We start from the raw sequence: 20091 nt of genomic DNA, 5'->3' as shown, positions 1-20091 counted from the left end.
CTGAGCACTGGTTTGAATATTTAGCTTTTGAAGGAAAACCGTGGGTTTAATTTTTTTGGAAAGGAGTGGGGTTGGGGATAAGCTTATAAAACAATATCCTCTTCCTAGCATTTTCCTTTCTACATTTCATACCTCAGACAATGAAACTTAAAAACTGATATATAGGGTGGCTCAGTTGAGTATCTGACTTCTGCTTAGGTCGTAATCTCACGGTTCGTGAGTTTGAGCCCTGAGTTGAGCTCTCTGCTGTCAGCCTGGAGCCCACTTCTGATCCTCTGCCCCACTCTCTCTCTGCACCTCCCCCACTTGTGCACTATCTCTCTGTCTCTCTCTCAAAAAGAAAAAACATTTTTTTAAAAAGTGGTATATAAAAAGTTGACATTGGTGAGTTTTAGTATACTTATCAGTGAAAAGGATGAACAGTAATGGAAGGTATGTTTATTTATTTTGCATATGGTATTTATTTATAGATTTTTTTTTTTTTTTTTTTTTTTTTTTACTAGAAGGTGGGAGCTTTTTTGTGTTGTTTTATCCCCTGGAGAAACCTACATAGCTTGGTCACATGAATTACTGTATGTGGCAGTTAATAATAAGAAATCTCCCAGTGTAATATTTGATCATATGACTCTACCATTATTTCATATTAGTAACATACTTTTAATTAGTAATTTCTTGAGGAACTTATGCTGGCATGATGGAAGATAAAAGAGAAACAAGATCTGTCTCCCCTTGAGAGTTTTATAATCAGGAGAAGAAGCAAGAAAATAAACCAAAAAATGGAATCAATTATATATACTTTTTATCCTTATTGGTACTGTATAAAAGTAGAAAAACATGGACATCCTTTTGTATTTAGAATATTTAAGGGGCACCTGGTGGTTCGGTCGGTAAGGGGCACCTGGGTGGCTCAGTAGGTTAAGCATCCAACTCTTGATTTCGGCTCAGGTCATGATCTCGCAGTTCGTGGGTTCGAGCCCCCCACTGGGCTCTGCTGGGGTTCTCTCTCTCTCTCTCTCTCTCTCTCTCTCTCTCTCTCTCTCTCTCTCTCTCTCTCTCCCTCTCTCCCTCTCTCTCTCTCTCCCTCTCTCTCTCTCTCTCTCTCTCCCTCTCCCTCTGCACCTCCCCCATTTGCTCTCTATGTCTCTCTCAAAATAAATGAGAATAAACTTTTAAAAAGAAAAAATAGAATATTTAAAAGTAGATGGGATAAAAATTGGACCTTGAGCTACGTACCACTGGTTTAATTTTATTAAAGCACATCTTTGATCAAAACCCATAATGTGTCACCAACCTTTGAGTTAACAATCAAACAGACTTCCAAAATTCCAAAGTTTCTTCACAATTTGTCTTTTTCTTCCACTCTTCCACATTGGCCTATGCAAACTTATTTCTTACACTTAACAATAAGAATGTCCTCTGGTTTCCCCAGAAAGATTTCTTCAAGATCTTTGAACTAGCAATTTTTGTTACCTCCTTCCTTAGAGGTTCTGCTCATGCCAGAACTTTTCATGAAGCCTTACATCAAAAAACCAAGGTAAATAGAAAACACAAAATGAGAGGGTAGAAATAAAATAAAGACTGTATTATTGCATTTCCCACTTGGCTAATATTTCTCTTTAGCTTTGCCTGAAGAGCTTTTGACCCATTCATTTTTTTCCCTCTCCCACTGAGCTGTTAATCTCTTATTTTTGGAGGTTCTGATTATTTTCAAACTCCTTGGTTATATTTTCAAACGTTTATTTCTTAAAACATATTAAAATAGTTATTTTGTTATATTCTGTGTCTAATTCTGATATCTCAGGTCTTTCTTGGTCAGATTCTGCGGACTCTTGCTTGTAACGTTTTGTTTCCACATGTGCATTATGGGTTTTGACTAAACTCTCATTCCTCAGAACTTGATCCATGGAAATTTCTTCAGAGAGAATGTGCAAAGATTTGTACTTGTTTCTGCCATTCACCTGAGGTCACTACCAACCTGAACCCCCTTTAAAAATTTTGGTTTTTTCAGGTTTTAAACTGTTTTAAGGCACTGCTTATAGTTACATATTCTCGTGGTAGATTTATTTTCCCTTTCCACCCAACACCAAGGTCCAAGTGAGCAGATTTCCTTGCTACATCTTTCTTTCTGCATGGTATCCTTTTCCACCCTTACACTTAAAGGTATAGCCTTATGGTGTCCTAGCTTTTCAGAAAGGACTCAACACATTGGGTGAGCCCTTTATTCCATGTCCTGTCTCTCTCACCCTAACAGTCAAACAAGAGCTCAAGACTCACTAGTGTTTGGCAGGTCTGTTCCTTTATGATTTCAGCTCCTCGTGTATATCTTCACTCTCCCAGCTGTATAAAAAGTTTCCTAAAGGTAGGGACCATAGAACACACTTGTGTCATCTTCTAAATTGTTGCGCATAGGAGGAACAGTATAATTCAGAAATAATGGTAACATTAACAGCATTTACTTATGCATGACAGGCATTTTATTTTTCTTATGTACATTATCCCACTTAATCTTCCCACCAGTTCTCAGAGGTGGATAGTATCCACATATTACTCTTGAAGAACCTAAGCACAGAGGGGTTAAGTAATTTCCCCAAGCTCACATAGGGGAGCTAGTACTCACCTCAAGGCAGACTGACTCCAGAGCTCACATTCTTAAAAAATTTTTTTTTAATTTTTATTTATTTTTGAGAGAGAGAGAAAGAGAGAGACAGAGCATGAGCAGGGGAGGAGCAGAGAGAGAGGGAGACACAGAATCTGAAACAGGTTCCAGGCTCTGAGCTGTCAGCACAGAGCCTGACGCGGGGCTCAAACTCACAGACTGTGAGATCATGACCTGAGCCGAAGCCGGACGCTCAACCGACTGAGCCCCCAGGTGCCCCATCCAGAGCTCACATTCTTTTAAGCATTATGTTATGGCCCAGGAGGACTTTTTTTTTTTTTTTAAGATAATAGTAGGAAATATGGTACAATAGGAACAAAGTATGTATGGAGTCTTATATATCTTGTAGAATTTTGACATTATGTGGTAGTCCCTTCATAATTAAGTGTATCTTAGGAAAATTAAGGTGGTAGCAATAATTGAAGCTTATTTTTTTAATGTTTTGTTTTGAGAGAGATCATGTGCCAGGAGAGGCAGGGGGTGGGGACAGGGAGGGCAGAAGATCTGAAGCAGGCTCTGCGCTGACAGCAGCAAGCCTGTTGCAAGGCTTGAACTCACAAACCGTGAAATCATGACCTGAGCACAAACCGACTGAGCCACCCAGGTGCTCCAGCAATAATTGAAGATGGAAATCACATACCAATGTAAAATGATAGACTGACTACATTAATGGCATCTAATGAAATGACGCTTAATAAATTTTTTAGTCCAGAAGATAAAGGAATGATGTTATTAATGACAGAAAGTTCCAAATGTTTCTATATAAATATTGGTACTGAAAGTTCTTTTGGGAGATGGGGTGTTAGCATTTTTTATTTACCTCATTTAAAAATTATTTTCTTAGAGGGGCGCCTAGGTGGGTCAGTTGGTTGAGTGACCAGTTTCAGCTCAGGTCATGCTCTCACGGTTCATGAGTTCAAGCCCCGCATCAGGCTCTCACCTGTCAATGCAAAGCCCGCTTTGGATCCTGTCTCCTTCTCTCTCTGCCCATTGCTCACGTTGTGTCTCACTGTCAAAAATAAATAAACATAAAAAATATGTATTTTCCTAGAGATAGAAGATAACAGAGTTGGCATTTGTACAGAATTGATATTTTTAATAATAGCTTTATTAAGATATAATTCACATATATAAAATTAATCCTTTTAAAAAGTGTATAATTCAGCAGCCATTCCCCATGATCTAATTTCAGAAAATTTTCATCAGCCCCAAAAGAAACCTCATATGATTGATACTTAGAGAGAAGTCCATCTTTTATCCGAAAAGAAGAAGTAATATTCTTGATTCAAATGAATAGTCACTGACTTGTAATCATATTTAGCCAGTCCTCTAAATTAGGTCAAGATTTGGTAACAAAGACTAGATTGAGAACACATTGCCTAAGTTATTTTTCTCTTTTAACTATTGAAACCTTCAAGCATTTGATATACGGATTTAAATAATTCCTTACGTCATAAACAAGATACGGCTCAGCAAATATTTTCTTTAACATGAAGTTTTTAATATTAACATGATCTTTTTGTTAAGTATTAAAAAAACTTTAAAATCAAATCTGTTTAAACTACTAAGAAAATAGTTCTAGGAGATGTCTAAGGTTTGCCTAGAAACTTTTTTTTTTTAACGTTTATTTATTTTTGAGACAGAGAGAGACAGAGCATGAACGGGGGAGGGTCAGAGAGAGAGGGAGACACAGAATCTGAAACAGGCTCCAGGCTCTGAGCTGTCAGCACAGATCCCGACGCGGGGCTCGAACTCACGGATCGCGAGATGGTGACCTGAGCCGAAGTCGGACGCTTAACCGACTGAGCCACCCAGGCGCCCCTGCCTAGAAACTTTAATCACTTTACCTTTTCTTTTAAGATGCCAGTGACAGTGGACGTTCTTATAAAACAGTCCTGGACCGTTGGAGAGAGTCTCTCCTTGCTTCTGCTAGTCTATCCCAAGTCTTTCTTCATCTCTCCACCTTGGATCGTAGTGTGATATGGTCTAAATCTATACTGAATGCTCGTTGCAAGATATGCCGAAAGAAGGGTGATGCTGAAAACATGGTGCTTTGTGATGGCTGTGATCGGGGTCATCATACCTACTGTGTTCGGCCCAAAGCTAAAGGTATTTTTCCCTTCTTCTACTTCTTAGATTAAATTGAGTGATTGAGGTTTTGAGTGATAGATGATTAATGATCATTTCTGTGATTTGTCAGACTGTGCCTGAAGGAGATTGGTTTTGTCCAGAGTGTCGGCCAAAGCAACGTTCGAGAAGACTCTCCTCTAGACAGAGACCATCCTTGGAGAGTGATGAAGAGATGGAAGACAGTATGGGAGGTGAGGATGATGAAGTTGATGATGATGATGAAGAGGGTCAAAGTGAGGAGGAAGAATATGAGGTAGAACAAGATGAAGATGACTCACAGGAAGAGGAAGAAGTCAGGTAAGTCCATGCAATAACATGAGAGTTTGTGAGTTTTAATCACACAGTGTCTTGACCTTGCAAATACAAATGGAATGGTTGGGGCCCTTAACTTTTTTAGAAACCGGTGGGTAATAAGTGGCCTGAGGTTATCCTTGCTTTAGTTTTATAAGCATTTGAAATTATTCCTGAGGAAGTGTAGTAGCTATATGAACCTACCCAGATCATAAAATCAAATATGAGTTCAAGTTTGGACAGGAATACTAATTCAGACCTCCAGTAAGTTTGATTTTACTTCATTTTATGCCCGAAGCAGCAAATAAGCATTCCAGAGGATATTCATGAGATAAAGATGAATGCAGCTTCCCTGTGCCCCTATTGCTTTCTCAAGGAGTTATACTCAAACAAAGAGAGAAAGAGATATGCCAAGAAGCACATTATATTGTTATATTTCTACCACATTAGCACCCAGAAGGGGTCAGCTTCTATATACTACCATATAGCCAAGTACTCTGCAACTTAGCAAGTGCCTGGCTATTCCAGCTGTGGCAGCACTAGAGCATTCTCCCTTTATTTGTCCCTTTTTAACATTTGAACCCCATTCATGTGGAATCAGGAAAGTGAATGTGAAGCAAGGGCAACTTAGAACTGACAAAGTACAAAAAGACCAGTCTGAGGAGGGGTAAGTAGAAAGAGCTGCCCCATCTATTTTAAACAAGTTGTTTTTGTTTGTTTTTTTGTTTTTAATTTTTTTTAATGTTTATTTATTTTTGAGAGAGAGAGTACGAGCAGGGTAGGGACAGAGAGAGACAGAGACACAGAATCCAAAGCAGGCTCTAGGCCATAAGCTAGCACAGAGTCCGATGCAGGGCTCAAACCCACGAACCATGAGATCATGATCTGAGCTGAAATCAAATGCTTAACCAACTGAGCCACCCAAGAGCCCCAACAATAGCTCCAACTAGCAAGAGCTATCACCCCGGTAGATTATAAGGGCAGTATTTGTGTTAACATAAAGATGATATGGGAAATTCTTGGAAATATTTTAAGTAAACTGGAAACCCAGGTATATGGGGAGATGGATAAAAAAGGCTTAATGGAGTTGTTTGATACTTGTCTACAGCTTAAAGGCAATTAAAAGAGTGAACCTAGAGTTGCCTGGCTGGCTCGGTCATTGAAGCATGTGACTCTTGATCTTGGGGTCATGAGTTCGTGAGTTCTAGCCCCACGTTGGGGTTAGAGTTTACTTAAAACATAATAATAGGGGCACCTGGGTGGCTCAGTCGGTTAAGCGGCCGACTTCGGGTCAGGTCATGATCTCACAGTCCGTGAGTTCAAGCCACGCGTCGGGCTCTGTGCTGACCGCTCAGAGCCTGGAGCCTGTTTGGGATTCTGTGTCTCCCTCTCTCTCTGACCCTCCCCCGTTCATGCTCGCTCTCTCTCTGTCTCAAAACTAAATAAACGTTAAAAAATAAAAATAATAATAATAATAATAATAATAATAATAAAATGGAAGATTGAACCTAGTTTTGTATTTTACAGTAAGAAGCAGAAGATGGCAAAGAGACTCTTAACATACTATTCAGGAACCATAGGTTTAAGGCCTATTTTAGTTGCAGTCATTGGCCAAAACTGTAGGTTACCTCAGCCTCAGTGGTAATGAAAAGTGATGAAAAACTGTTACTGTAAGGAGACAAAAGAAATATATATAGAACTCATCGGCTGAATAGTAGAACAAGGGAAATAGAAATAATCTTAATTGCATCATTTCTCTGTACAATAATTATGTTTTCAAACAATATTTACAGCCCACCAAAACGAGGAAGACCACAAGTTAGATTGCCAATTAAAACAAGAGGGAGACTTAGCTCTTCTTTCTCAAGTCGTGGCCAACGACAAGATCCTGGAAGATATACTTCAAGGAGTCAGCAGAGTACACCCAAAACAACTGTTTCCTCTAAAACCACTGGTAGAAGCCTTAGAAAGATAAAATCTGCTCCTCCAACAGAAACTAAGTCTTTAAGAATTGCCAGTCGTTCTACTCGCCAGAGTTACGGCCCACTGCAAGCAGATGTATTTGTGGAACTACTTAGTCCTCGTAGAAAACGCAGAGGCAGGAAAAGTGCTAATAATACACCAGAAAATAGTCCCAACTTCCCTAACTTCAGAGTCATTGCCACAAAGTCAAGTGAGAAGTCAAGATCTCTAAGTGTTGCTTCAAAACTTTCTCTCCAAGATAGTGAATCCAAGAGAAGAGGAAGGAAAAGACAATCTACAGGTATGAAGAAGTCTAATTTAAACTATTCTTACCTAAGAAAATGGAATAATTTTGAAAGATGGAGTGTTGTGGGGTGCCTGGGTGGCTCAGTCGGTTGAGCATCCGACTTCAGCTCAGGTCATGATCTTGGCTTTCATGAGTTCGAGCCCCGCATCGGACTCTGTGCTGGTGGCTCGGAGCCTGGAGCCTGCTTTGAGTTCTATGTCTCTCTCTCTCTCTCTCTCTCTTTCTCTCAAAAATAAACATTAAAAAAAAATTAAAAAAAAAAGGTTGAGTGTTGAGATACTTTGAATCATTTTTTAAAAGCTGTCACTAAGATACACAAAGTTACTAGGGAACAACCCAGCCCGAAGCATAATGTTCATTGAAGGGGCAGCTAGCCATTTGAGGAGTAAGGTAAATTATATTGTCAGTATTTTTCTAGTAGTGTAGCAAGATAGTTGTGAAAAATTTTTAGTGTTCTGTTTCTAATGGAGAGATTTGGCCAACATTTGAACAGTCTTGGTATAACATATTCTAACATTTCATTCTCTTCCACCCTTTCTACTTTAAAACACATATATTCATCATAACCTACACAGGCTACAATGGGTTATTTGGTTAAGTTTCCTATCTGGCATACTGAATTTGGGGGCAGGGGAGAGCTGGGAGAGTAATATTGTTAGGGAGTAATCATCAGCTGTCTTTTTAATTCTGATAATCATTTTTTATAGTAATCTCTATCCCATATAATCTCTTTATTTATCTCTTCAATCCTATTCTTTTCTTCCTTTAGTGTCCATAGTAATAAAACTTTGATATTTCCAAAAAAATAAAATTAAACATAAAAAGCATTACTGTTCCTTGAAGAATTATAGATAGGGTGTATTGTATTATTCAAACCTATGACAGGATTAAGGAATCCATTGGTGAAAGAACGGAAGACCCATTAGTCTGTATGTGCAGTCACCGGGTTGTTGGGTTTGGGAGGGTTCTATCAGGTAACTTGGCACCGAGATCTAATTTAGCTTTTCCCATCCCCTTATCTGTTTTGCTCTTCCCCAATTCTGAACTTCAAGCTACTTGGAAAAAATAGTACACCTGAAGCATTTGTATTCTAAAAAACTCTGATAAGAAAAAAATTTTGTTGTTGTTAATTGATTTATGAATTTACTGACCTGGCTCCAAGGACAAACAAAGGGGAAAATGTATGGATTTACATTTAAGTAGAAAATTTAAACACCTGAATTCATAATATGAACTATGCTGCCCTTTTCTACTCATTCATACACTTTTCCTCTAGTTCATACATTCCTAATGTATTTCATTATATACACCTTAGATTTTATGAGAAAACATTTTAAGAAAGTCTCCATATAAAAATAAGACTTATAGGAATAATCTTTTACTTCATTGTTGAGAATTACTTTTCTTTTATGCAAGGTAATCTATAAAGAGGCCTACTTGCTAGATCTGAAGAGGTTACCTTCCTAAGGATGTGTTTTCAGAAATACTGGAGAATTGCTTACTTTCATTTTATTATAGTTGAAAATGTATTTTTAATAAAACAGGCTAAAAAATAATGTATAAACTTTATAAATGTATAAAGTTCTAGAAACTTTCTTTTATATTACACTGTTGTTACAATATGTTCCCAATGATGGGGCACCTGGGTGGCTCGGTCAGTTAGGCGTCTGACTTCGGCTCAGGTCATCTCACGGTTCACAAGTTCGAGCTCTGCCTCGGGCTCTGTGCTGACAGCTCAGAGCCTGGAGCCTGCTTCAGATTCTGTGTCTCCCTCTCTCTCTGCCCCTCCCCTCCTTGCACTGTCTCTCTCTCAAAAATAAATAAACATTAAAAAATTGAAAAAGAAAAAACACAATATGTTCCCAGTGAATGTTCATTTGGAAATGTTATGATCAAAAAGGAAATAGTGGGGGTGCCTAGCTGGCTCAGTCAGTGGAGCATGCGACTCTTGATCTCAGGGTTGTAAGTTTGAGTCCCACATTGGGTGTAGGGATTACTTAAAAATAAAATCTTTAAAAAATAAAAAAAGGAAATAGTAATTTTTGATCCAGATTTTCATATCTTCAATGTAAGTTAGTTTATCTCAATATATACAGAATGGCAATTTTCTCTTTGAATTTAGGTGTATTTATAATACCCTGTTTAGCTTGTAGTGATCAAATATTTTGCTTTGTAATCACCTAAAATTAATTTAATCATTTATTTAGAATCATCTCCTATGACACTGAATCGAAGGAGTTCAGGCCGACAAGGAGGAGTTCATGAATTGTCTGCTTTTGAACAACTTGTTGTGGAACTGGTACGGCATGATGACAGCTGGCCTTTTTTGAAACTCGTTTCCAAAATCCAGGTAAAATTATTAGATTTGATAAAATGTGTTCATGTATATTATCTGATTTTAGTCTTCTTGGCAACTTTGAGGTAGTCAGAACTCCCATTAGTCACTACATATTGGAATGTTGGTTCCTGTGTTGAAAAAAATGGCATTAGGGCGCATTGTGTTCTCAGTCCTTTCTAATCCTGTGACTGATTCTCAACGAATGATGACAGTATGTTGAAATAACCTCAAAGTTTTTTTTCCATGTAATGAATATGAATAGATTTAATTCAACTGAGTATCGTTATTGGTACCCTAAGAAAACAGAGATGGCCTAAACTAAGGGATTTGAGATGGTGCTGGAGTTCTTTATATACTTAAGGCCGTATGTGATATGCTGGAGCAGAATGTGATATGCTGCAGCAGATAGGGCAGTGTTAACAGTGCTGTAGTAGAAGTTATAATGGTCCTCCAGAAGTGGAGAAGAAAAGGAGATTGATTTGACCATTTCAAAGGGAGGGAATAGCAGGAATTAGTTCTTTATAGAAGAACTAGAACTGTTTGGTCTGGTCATTAAGGAAAGGTAGGATTTCAATAGTAAGAAATAGAATAAGGACATTCTAGGAAAAGGAGACCCAGAAATGAGAATATGGGAAATGATGGTAGTTTAAATGGAACAAAGGGTGTGTTAGAGAGGCACAGTAGAGAGAAATAGAGAAAGAGAGCATACAAGCAAAATCATAAGCTTTTTCTCCTTTTTTTTTATTTAAAAAGAAATTTTTTATGTTTATTTTTGAGAGAGACAGAGCATGAGCGGGGGAGGGGCAGAGAAGGGGGGAGGGAAGACACAGAATCCAAAGCAGGCTCCAGGCTCTGAGCTGTCAGCACAGAGCCCGATGCGGGGCTCGAACTCACAAACCGTGAGATCATGACCTGAGCCAAAGTCAGATGCTCAACCGACTGAGTCACTGAAGCGCCCCTCCTTTTTTTTTTAAGTTTATTTATATATTTTGAGAGAGAGGCAGCATGCATGAGGTGGGTTTAGCAGAGAGAAAGGGAGAGAGAGAATCCCAAGCTGATAGCACAGAGCCCGACGCCAGACTGTCTGTCTCACAAATCACAAGACCATGACCAGAGCTGAAACCAGGAGTTGGATACTTAACTGACTGAGCCACCTAGGTGCCCCAAGCTTTTTCTTTTCACAACTTATCTCTGATAAATTTTCTATAGGAGATATATTTGAATTATTTTACAGGTCCCAGACTATTATGACATCATCAAAAAGCCCATTGCCTTAAATATAATTCGTGAAAAAGTGAACAAATGTGAATATAAATTAGCATGTAAGTAATTTATGTTTTTCTCTGATAATTATTTTTGTTTAAAGAGGTAAAGGCTGTTTTCTCGTGATTTAAATGATGTATATTAATGTGGTTGTATAGATGGCATCCCAAGAGGTCCCTAAAATGCTTGTCTATGTATACAGAGATAAAAGATGCATAGGGATTAAATGAGTTTTAGATATTTTATAGAATCTGATCTTGATAGAAGTTCTATGTAATTATATAACATTCCTAATTACATAAGTGCATAGTTTCAACAAATCAATTAAAAAAAAATTTTTTTTAACGTTTTATTTATTTTTGAGACAGAGAGAGACAGAGCATGAATGGGGGAGGGGCAGAGAGAGAGGGAGACACAGAATCGGAAGCAGGCTCCAGGCTCTGAGCCATCAGCCCAGAGCCCGACGCGGGGCTCGAACTCACGGACTGCGAGATCGTGACCTGAGCTGAAGTCAGACGCTTAACCGACTGAGCCACCCAGGCGCCCCCAAATCAATTTTAAAGCATTTATAGTTCAACAATTTTAAGTTTTCGTTCTACTACCTTGTTTCAGAGGCTTCAATTTCTTTTTTGGGGAACAGGGTAGAGTCAGGTCATTTGTTTGTCTTTTACATGAAAACAATATGGAGTAGAGGCTTCAGTTTCTTTTTTCTTTCTTTCTTTCTTTTTTAAAGTTTTTATTTATTTATTTTGAGATAGAACCAGCAGGGAAGGGACAGGGGGATGGGGGGAGACAGAGGATCTGAAGCAGGCTCTGTGCTGACAGCAGGGAGCCCAATGCAGGGCTCAAACTCACAAACCATGAGATCATGACCTGAGCCAAAGTCAGACGCTTAACCAACTGAGCCACCCAGGTGTCCCAGAGACTTCAATATGTAAAGAAAAAAGTGGGCTTCTGTTTTCTTAATGACATTTCCAGCTGTGATACAAACAAAATGTATATTTATAATTTATGTACTTTTATTCTAATCTCATTTGTTTTTTTCTTTCTAGCGGAATTTATCGATGATATTGAGTTAATGTTTTCGAACTGCTTTGAGTACAACCCTCGTAACACAAGTGAAGCAAAAGCTGGAACTAGGCTTCAAGCATTTTTTCACATTCAGGCTCAAAAACTTGGACTCCATGTTGCGCCTGGGAATGTGGATCAAGTTAGCACACCACCAGCTGCAAAGAAGTCGCGAATCTAATTTTGTCCTTCTGAAGGATATATTTGAGAAAGACAAATTGTTCATGAAAATGGAACATTAAATCATGCTCTAAAGCAGACATATATATTTATATATATAAAGCAATAACAACTGATTGACCACATTGAAGTGTGGCCTGCACTATATTCTCAATTTTAATATTAAGCACTCAGGAGAATGTAGGAAAGATTGCCTTTGCTACAGTTTTGTTCAGTATCTAATAAGTTTGATAGATGTATTGGTTACAGTACTGGTTTACAGAGGTTTTTGTACATTTTGAGATCATTCATGTGTCCCAATATCTCTGAAAATATTTTCTCACCTGTGATTTATTTTGTCATTGATTTTTTTTTTTTTAGAAGTGTGGTATTAAGGGAGATTTGTCCATACAGATAAATCTTCTATTATAGCACAGTTTAGGAAAAAAAAGCATATATGTCTAAGATGTTTAATAAGCACATTCTTTCAACACTACACATGAATGCATCCAATTTTATATCCTTGAAGTGCTGTACCAATGCTGGCTGGAGATATTAAGTCTGAGTTTATTAACTAGATATTTATTTAGCATTCAAAATAATTTGTGAATTTGTTTTGTATTTATAAAATTTGTACCTGGAAAATGTTCTTTAATTTTTTAAACATTTTACTGTGTTTTTGTTTTATTTCTCTAACTTCTTTAATGAACAATCAGTAAAAGGTAACACCCTCCCTTTTCCCTGACAGTTCCTTCAGTTTTACAGAACTGTATTTACAGGTTTCTATGTACAACTTTTTTTAAGTGTACAAATAAAATGATACAAGTTTTTCAAGTATTCGGAATCTGGAATTTTTACAAAGCAGAATTGGACTATTGCATGTGATACATACAGACCATAGGAACTAATGTTTTATTGTACCTGAGTCTCTATGGCAGTGATTTGCATCTTTTTCTGCCTCAACCCTTGAGAGATAAGATACCTCCCATGAGTAACAGCAGCAGTCTCTGATAGGGATTCTCAGTAAAAGGAAGAAAGAAAGTTTGGAATATGCCCACCTGGTTAAGAAACACCACTCAACATTTTATAAATTAAATAGGAGGTGCTATTTCTTAGGGATGGAAGATGTACAGAGGCCTTAGTTTCATAGGACTAGCTGTTCCTTTTTAGAATGCAAAACGCAGGTGTCCTCTCTAGGGCTTTTTGGAAGGCAGTAGAATCATCCTGTTTTCTCATCTAAAATCTTGCCATATGTTCACAACTGTAACTTTTGATATATTTGTAATCATTTCATATACCAATAACCAAATTTCTTAGAAAATTGTACTTCAATATTTATTCAGGAGAGAATTCTGAAATGCAAGTACACTTCAATAGTAAATTATCTGATTACTTAATATTCTTCACTTTTTAATGTTCATAACAACTAACATTTGTATGTGCTTTTCTTCTAGACAATAAACACTAAGAAGGAAAATTCTGTCCAACTAATAACTGTTAAGTCTGAAAGTCAGTCTTAAGACTTGGCAATTTATATGTTGCCTTTCTCGGACTCAGTGAAAATTAAAGACATTGCTTTTTAATCTGCCCAGCCAGATTTTCTTAGATATAGAAATCATTACTTACACCCATACATACCTGCAGTAATTGAAATTTTACACAGCAACAAGGCTAACATACATACATAACATTCATAGTAGTGGCTGGGAATGTAATGTTGACATGACCAAGAAAACAGCGTTACCCAACTCCTATTTTGAGTTTATGTTTTTCTTCAAGGAGACAGAACTACAAAATGGAATGGGTGGAATAGAAACATAATTGAAAACTCAAGTCCAAGATAGTTGAGACATTTCAGTGAGCTAGGCACCACTTACTGAGTTCAGTTTCCAACCCCAGATAAACTATATATGTAAAAGCACTTAATTTGTGGGGCGCCTGAGTGACTCAGTCAGTCGAGCGTCTGACTTTGGCTCAGGTCATGATCTCACAGTCTAGAGATCGAGCCCCACGTCAGGCTCTGTGCTGACAGCTCAGAGTCTGGAGCCTGCTTCAGATTCTGTGTCTCCCTCTCTGCCCCTCCCTCTGCTTGCACTCTGTGTCTCAAAAACATAAAAAATTTTTAAAAATAAATAAAAGCACTTAATTTGTAATTGTAAGAGGGTGCTAGAAGGGAAAGAAATTAACACATCTTGTTATATGCCAAGCCTATTAATTTAGAAGTTTATATCCTTCATACCTAATAACTATGGGAAATGCTTTTTATGTTAAGCCAATTCTGTAAGGATTTTCGCTGTTATTCTCTCCATCTTTCAAGTGAGATTTTGACTCAGATAAATTTTTTTGTAAGTACTTGCCCAAGATCACAGAGTAAATGACACCAGGCTGTCAAAATTCCTTATTTCCAATATGCTAGGCTACCTCCAGGAAGATGAGGGATATGCAAATTTATCTCTGAACAATAAAAAAGAGTGGGCAGAAAGGAAAATGGAGAATGTACATGTATTCATATCAGATAATAGTCTACGTCACATGTTTGGAGAGTTATTCATTGTAAGCATATGCTTATTTTCCTTTTTTATTTGTAGTTTCCAAGGATCACTGTCCTATTCTTCAGCCATGTGCTCAGAATATGTACTAAAGGAGCATGAGAATAGGAAAAGCTACTATCTTCCAAACTTTGGATTTAGTTCCCATGCATATTTGGCTACAGATCTAATTAATATTGGCTACAGGATCCTTATTAATATTTTAGCAAAATCAGAAATGAGTGAGAAGCCAAAATTTAACAGCTATGTCATGCTTTGAACATTGTTCTTCCAAATATGTTCATTCTCTCATTGGTTTGCTATTTTTTTTCCAATGTTAAAATATTTAAATGTCTTGGACTTTTTCTCAAGAGAAAAGGAGGTATGCTTGGACACATGTGAGTTCTTTGTTTTAATTTCAAAAAAAAATGGACATGGTGCTTAGGTTAATTTCACTAACAACATGAGGAAGATTGTGCGTAAACCACATTTTCTGCATTAGCCTTTATGCTCACAGTTCAGGAGAGCTTGCTATATTAAGCAAAGGTGTCAAAGCAAACCTCTAGATTAGAAAAAACATGCAGAAACATCAGTGTGTTCATAATTTAATGGTGTACAAATGACTGAGCAGACCTTTAATCTTTCTATTCATTCTCTTTCTAGGTAAAAGTTTGTCTTGAGAGCCAGTGACCCTTACTGTCAAAGAAATTGATGAACAAATCTCTAAAATGTGAGGCTGTGATTTAAGCCTTTGATTGGGTCAATATTAGACGTATATTACTTTTCCCCAGTAATATGAAAACCTTACTTCTCCTAGTTACAAAATTAATAAATGGCCATTGTCCAAAAAATAGAAAACAATAAAATGCAAAATAGAAATAAATTTGATGTATAATTTCTCAGATTATTTTCTTCAGTAAAAATGGATCGTGGTATACAAATCCTATTTTAAACAGCTGTTTTCACTTTGTACCGTACATTGTGGATATCTCTGTTCTTTATGTTCTGTTCAGTGTTCTGCTGTATCTAAGGCTCACCTCGTTTGGAAACCTCTCAGATAACCCAGTCCTGCATTTACTTAACCAGGTATCTGATAGTTAATTATAAAAAATTATAATTAAAAAATTATAAAAAATTATCATTTACTTGTGATGTTTTGGCTAACTACTACAATTAATTCAGTAACCATTTACATGTATATAACAGCTGTTTCTGTTATTAGAGCCTTAAAATGAGTTAATGATCAGAAGTGACAAAACTAAAAAATGGATAATAAGGCAGTGTAGCGTTTCTACAGCTAATAGGCATATAATTTTTTTTTTTTAATTTTAATGTTTATTTTTGAGAGAGAGAAACAGCATGAGCAGGGGAGGGGCAGAGGGAAAGGGAGACAGAATCAGAAGGAGGCTCCAGGCTCTGAGCTGTCAGCAGAGAGTTATAGGCATATAATTTTAAATCTTTTCCTGCCTGGGGGTGCCTAGCTGGTTCAGTGGGTGGGGTGTGTGACTCTTGATCTCACAGTCTTGAGTTCCAAGCCCCATGCTGGGTGTGGAGATTACTTGAAAAAATAAAATATTTTTCTTTCTTTCTTTCTTTCTTTCTTTCTTTCTTTCTTTCTTTCTTTCTTTCTTTCTTTCTTTCATTCATTCATTCCTGCCCTGGCTTCTTGTGGTATTTCTTCTGCCTGATCCCATGCACTTTTCACTGTTCAGTCCCCATAATCCTCTAGGATAGGACTTAGCGAACTTTCTGTAAAGGTTTAGATAGGAAATATTTAAGGCTCTGCCAGTCATCTGTCTCTGCTATAACTATTCAACTCTGCCGATTGTAGCACAAAAGCAGCTAGAGACAATGCATAACTGATGCATGGCTGTGTTACTGTAAAACTTTATTTGCAAAAACAAGTGTGGGTTACTGTAAAACTTTATTTGCAAAAACAAGTGTGGGGCCAGATTTGGCTTTGTTTTCTGATCCCTAATCTGGTGTAAATAATACATAATTTAAACAAAGAACAGTATTTAACAAACGGAAAGAACTCTTAATTTTCTTCACCAGTTCTTGCTCTGGCTACTGTTTTTTTTAAACAATTTTTTTTTTTTTTTTTTTTTTTTGGGACAGAGAGAGACAGCATGAACGGGGGAGGGACAGAGAGAGAGGGAGACACAGAATCGGAAACAGGCTCCAGGCTCCAAGCCATCAGCCCAGAGCCTGACACGGGGCTCGAACCCACAGACCGCGAGATCATGACCTGGCTGAAGTCGGACGCTTAACCGACTGCGCCACCCAGGCGCCCGCGCTGGCTACTCTTAAAAGTCAAGATTCACCTATAATCTCATCTTTGGTTCTCTTTTATTTTAGGTCTACATACAGTCCCTGAGCAATTGCATACTGCTTCATGGTGAAACTTAGAAACTGCCCCATGCTAGATTCTACTTCCAGCCGTGAAGGAGGAATGGGTACAGGATTTGATACCCTGCTGTAAACAGAAAACTGGACGAAATACATCAAACTTTTCATATATTGCACAATAATCAGTATAGGACTGTTATCTCTGCAAGATCTCCCTATTACTGGAATTACCTTCCTAAATAACAAAACTAAGCCACTCAATTTCTCATTTGTAATTTTCCTTTCCTGTTACCTCCAATGGGATTAGCTTGGCCTATACAAGCTGACACCATTCTGTCAACCACGTGTATCGCTTCCCACTACACCATCTATGTATTGGTTCCTGTCACACTAGACTCTGTTGTGTCTCAGAAATTAGGACTCTGAAGACTTCATGCCTTTTCGCTTGCTCTGCCTTCCACCTGAAATGTCTCCCACTTCACCAGCCAGAAGCAGATAACCTGAAAACATCCAGAATACAGTTTCTGTTTGGAATGATGAAAAATTCTGCAAATGGATAGTTGTGGTGATTGCACGACAGTATGAATGTACTTAATGGTACATTTAAAAATGGTTAAAATGGGGGCACCTGGGTGGGTCAGTTGGTTGAGTGTCCAGCTCTTGATTTCAACTCAAGTCATGATTTCAACTCAAGTCGTGATTTCATGGTTCCTGGGATCAATCCCTACAGAGGGTTCTGTGCTGACAGCCTGCTTGGGATTCTCTCTCTCTCTCTCTCTCTCTCTCTCTCTCTCTCTCTCTTTCAAAAAAAGAAAAACAAACAAACAAACAAAAAACACACACAACTTTAAAAATGGTTAACCTGGAAAGTTTAGGGGCACCTGGCTGGCTAATTTAGTAGAGCATGCAATTCTTCATCTCAGGGGCATGAGTTTGAGCCCCACGTTGAGGGTTGAGCTTACTTTAAAAATAAAATGGAAACTTTAGTGTGTGTGTTTTTACCATGATAAAATATATAAATTTTTTAAACACTCATAAATGTTAACTAAGACACAATGAGCATCTGTTTAAACTCATAGCTGAATGCACAAGAGAGTGGTTGAAAAACCATTCTGACAGTGACATGAACTGAAGCTGTAGCTATCCCAGTGAGGGTAGGCAGCTGGTAAAGGAAAGTTGATGGACTTAATTTCTTAATACTACGTGGGGGGGGGGGGGGGGGGGGGGGAGGATAAAACCTACAAATTAGACCTGAACTGAAAACCCACGTAAAACCAAAACCGTCATAGAACTATACATTTATTAAAAATGTAGACTGGGGGAAAAAATGCCAAAATGTGATCCAAAAACCCACAAAGAAAAAAAACAACTTTAAAAATGATCCCCAGGCAGACTTCTACTTCTTTTTTTTTCTTTTTTTAATGTTTATCTTTATTTTTGAGACAGAGCATGAGCGGGTGAGAGGCAGAGAGAGAGGGAGACAGAATCCGAAGCAGGCTCCAGGCTCTGAGCCATCAGCACAGAGCCCAAACTTGTCAACTGCAAGATCATGACCTGAGCTGAAGTCGGACGCTCAACTGACTGAGCCACCCAGGTGCCCTGGCAGACTTCTACTTCTTCGATAATGAAGTAAGTAAGCATCCTTTCCCCTACTCTTCCTGCTATAAAATTAAAAGCCAAAAACCCTAGATGTCATATATAAAGCATACTTAAGACTGAAAGTTGTTGAGAAGGCAGACTGACTCAGGACCTTGGGATCTGAGGAAAGCATGATGAGTTACCTGGGTTTTCTTTTTCGCTCATATATCTAGATGAAACTGAAGAAGCTGGCAACTGGAAATTCTAAATAGCACAAAGAAAACAAAAGCCACAACAAAAGCTTTTCCAAAGAACCAGAAAAGGAGCAGCCTAGGAAGATAAAACATTTAGACAATAACCATTCCATTCCAGCCAAACACCACAGAAAAATCTGGCCTTACCCACACCCAAAAATCAACTGGGGAGCCTAGACTTCCACCAGGATAGGATAAGGATAAAATAAGGTGCCCCTACACCCCCACTGGAGTGGTGTCAGTGAAGAGCAAGTAGGGAGCCTGGACTTTCATCCCCACCAGCCAGTAGTGAGGTATCTCCCACCTCCCCTAGAGTGTCAGTGGAGACCAGGAGGTGTCTACTGACCACTGACCAGCAATAATGGGAACCCCATTCCTGGTGTCATCAAAGGCTGAGTGGGAAACTTGGACTTCTGCATTTGGCAATTACAAGGTAGTTCCCAGACTTTCCCTGTCAGTGGTGTCAGAGAAAGCTAGTAGCTAAGAAGATTTAAATAAAGTCCAGAGTCTCAGCCTACTTCAGATTCTGTGTCTCCCTCTCTCTCTCTGCCTCTCTCTTCCCCGCTCACACTCTCTCTTTCAAAATAAATCTCTCTCTCTCTCTTTCAAAAATAAATAAACATTAAAAAAAATTAAATAAGGTCCACAGTCTCATAATACAAAAATATCCAGGTTTCAGTAAAAAATTACTCATACCACAAACCAGGAAGATCTCAAACTGAATGAAAAAGAGAAAGATGTCAACACCAATGTGACATGTTAGAATTATTTGACAAAGGGGCGTCTGGGTGGCTCAGTCGGTTAAGTGTCCAACTCAATTTCAGCTCAGGTCATGATTTCACAGTTCATGAATTCAAGCCCCCATGGGGCTCTGCACTCAAAATAAGAAACTTAAAAAAAGGAATTATTTGACAAAGACTTCAAAGCAGCCATGATACAAATGCTTCAATAAGCAGTTACAAACACACTTGAAACAAACAAAAGAACAGAAAGTTCAGTTTTCTATTGCTGCTGTAACAAGTTACCACAAATTTAGCAGCTTAGATGATGCAAGCTTATTAGTTGTAGGTTAGAAGTCTGACAGGAGGCTAAAATAAAGTTTCTAGAGAGCTGTTTTCCATTCTGGAGTCACTAGGGAAGAATCCATTTCCATGCTCTTTCCAGCTTCTAGAGGTCCCCACATTCCTTGATTGATGGCCCCCTTCATC

The 20091-nt window shown here is 38.1% G+C and overlaps 1 protein-coding gene across 2 annotated transcripts in view; it reads left to right on the top strand.

The window, feature by feature from the left end:
* Positions 1-13011, top strand: part of BAZ1A (bromodomain adjacent to zinc finger domain 1A) — a 94178-nt gene extending 81167 nt beyond the window's left edge. For both annotated transcript variants that reach the window (XM_053889348.1, XM_053889347.1), the window contains 6 exons: positions 4517-4762; positions 4855-5083; positions 6871-7340; positions 9554-9696; positions 10919-11006; positions 12000-13011. In XM_053889348.1, coding sequence (XP_053745323.1) covers positions 4517-4762; positions 4855-5083; positions 6871-7340; positions 9554-9696; positions 10919-11006; positions 12000-12196 — 1373 coding nt within the window. In that variant the 3' untranslated portion in view covers positions 12197-13011. The remainder of the gene's footprint in view (positions 1-4516; positions 4763-4854; positions 5084-6870; positions 7341-9553; positions 9697-10918; positions 11007-11999) is intronic.
* The last annotated feature ends 7080 nt before the right edge of the window (positions 13012-20091 follow it).

Source organism: Panthera pardus, unplaced genomic scaffold (assembly GCF_024362965.1).
Source record: "Panthera pardus isolate Hobbes unplaced genomic scaffold, ASM2436296v1 HiC_scaffold_24, whole genome shotgun sequence".
Taxonomy (NCBI): Eukaryota; Metazoa; Chordata; class Mammalia; order Carnivora; family Felidae; genus Panthera; species Panthera pardus.
Note: the sequence above shows the minus strand (reverse complement) of the source record. Positions and strands in the feature narration are given on the sequence as shown.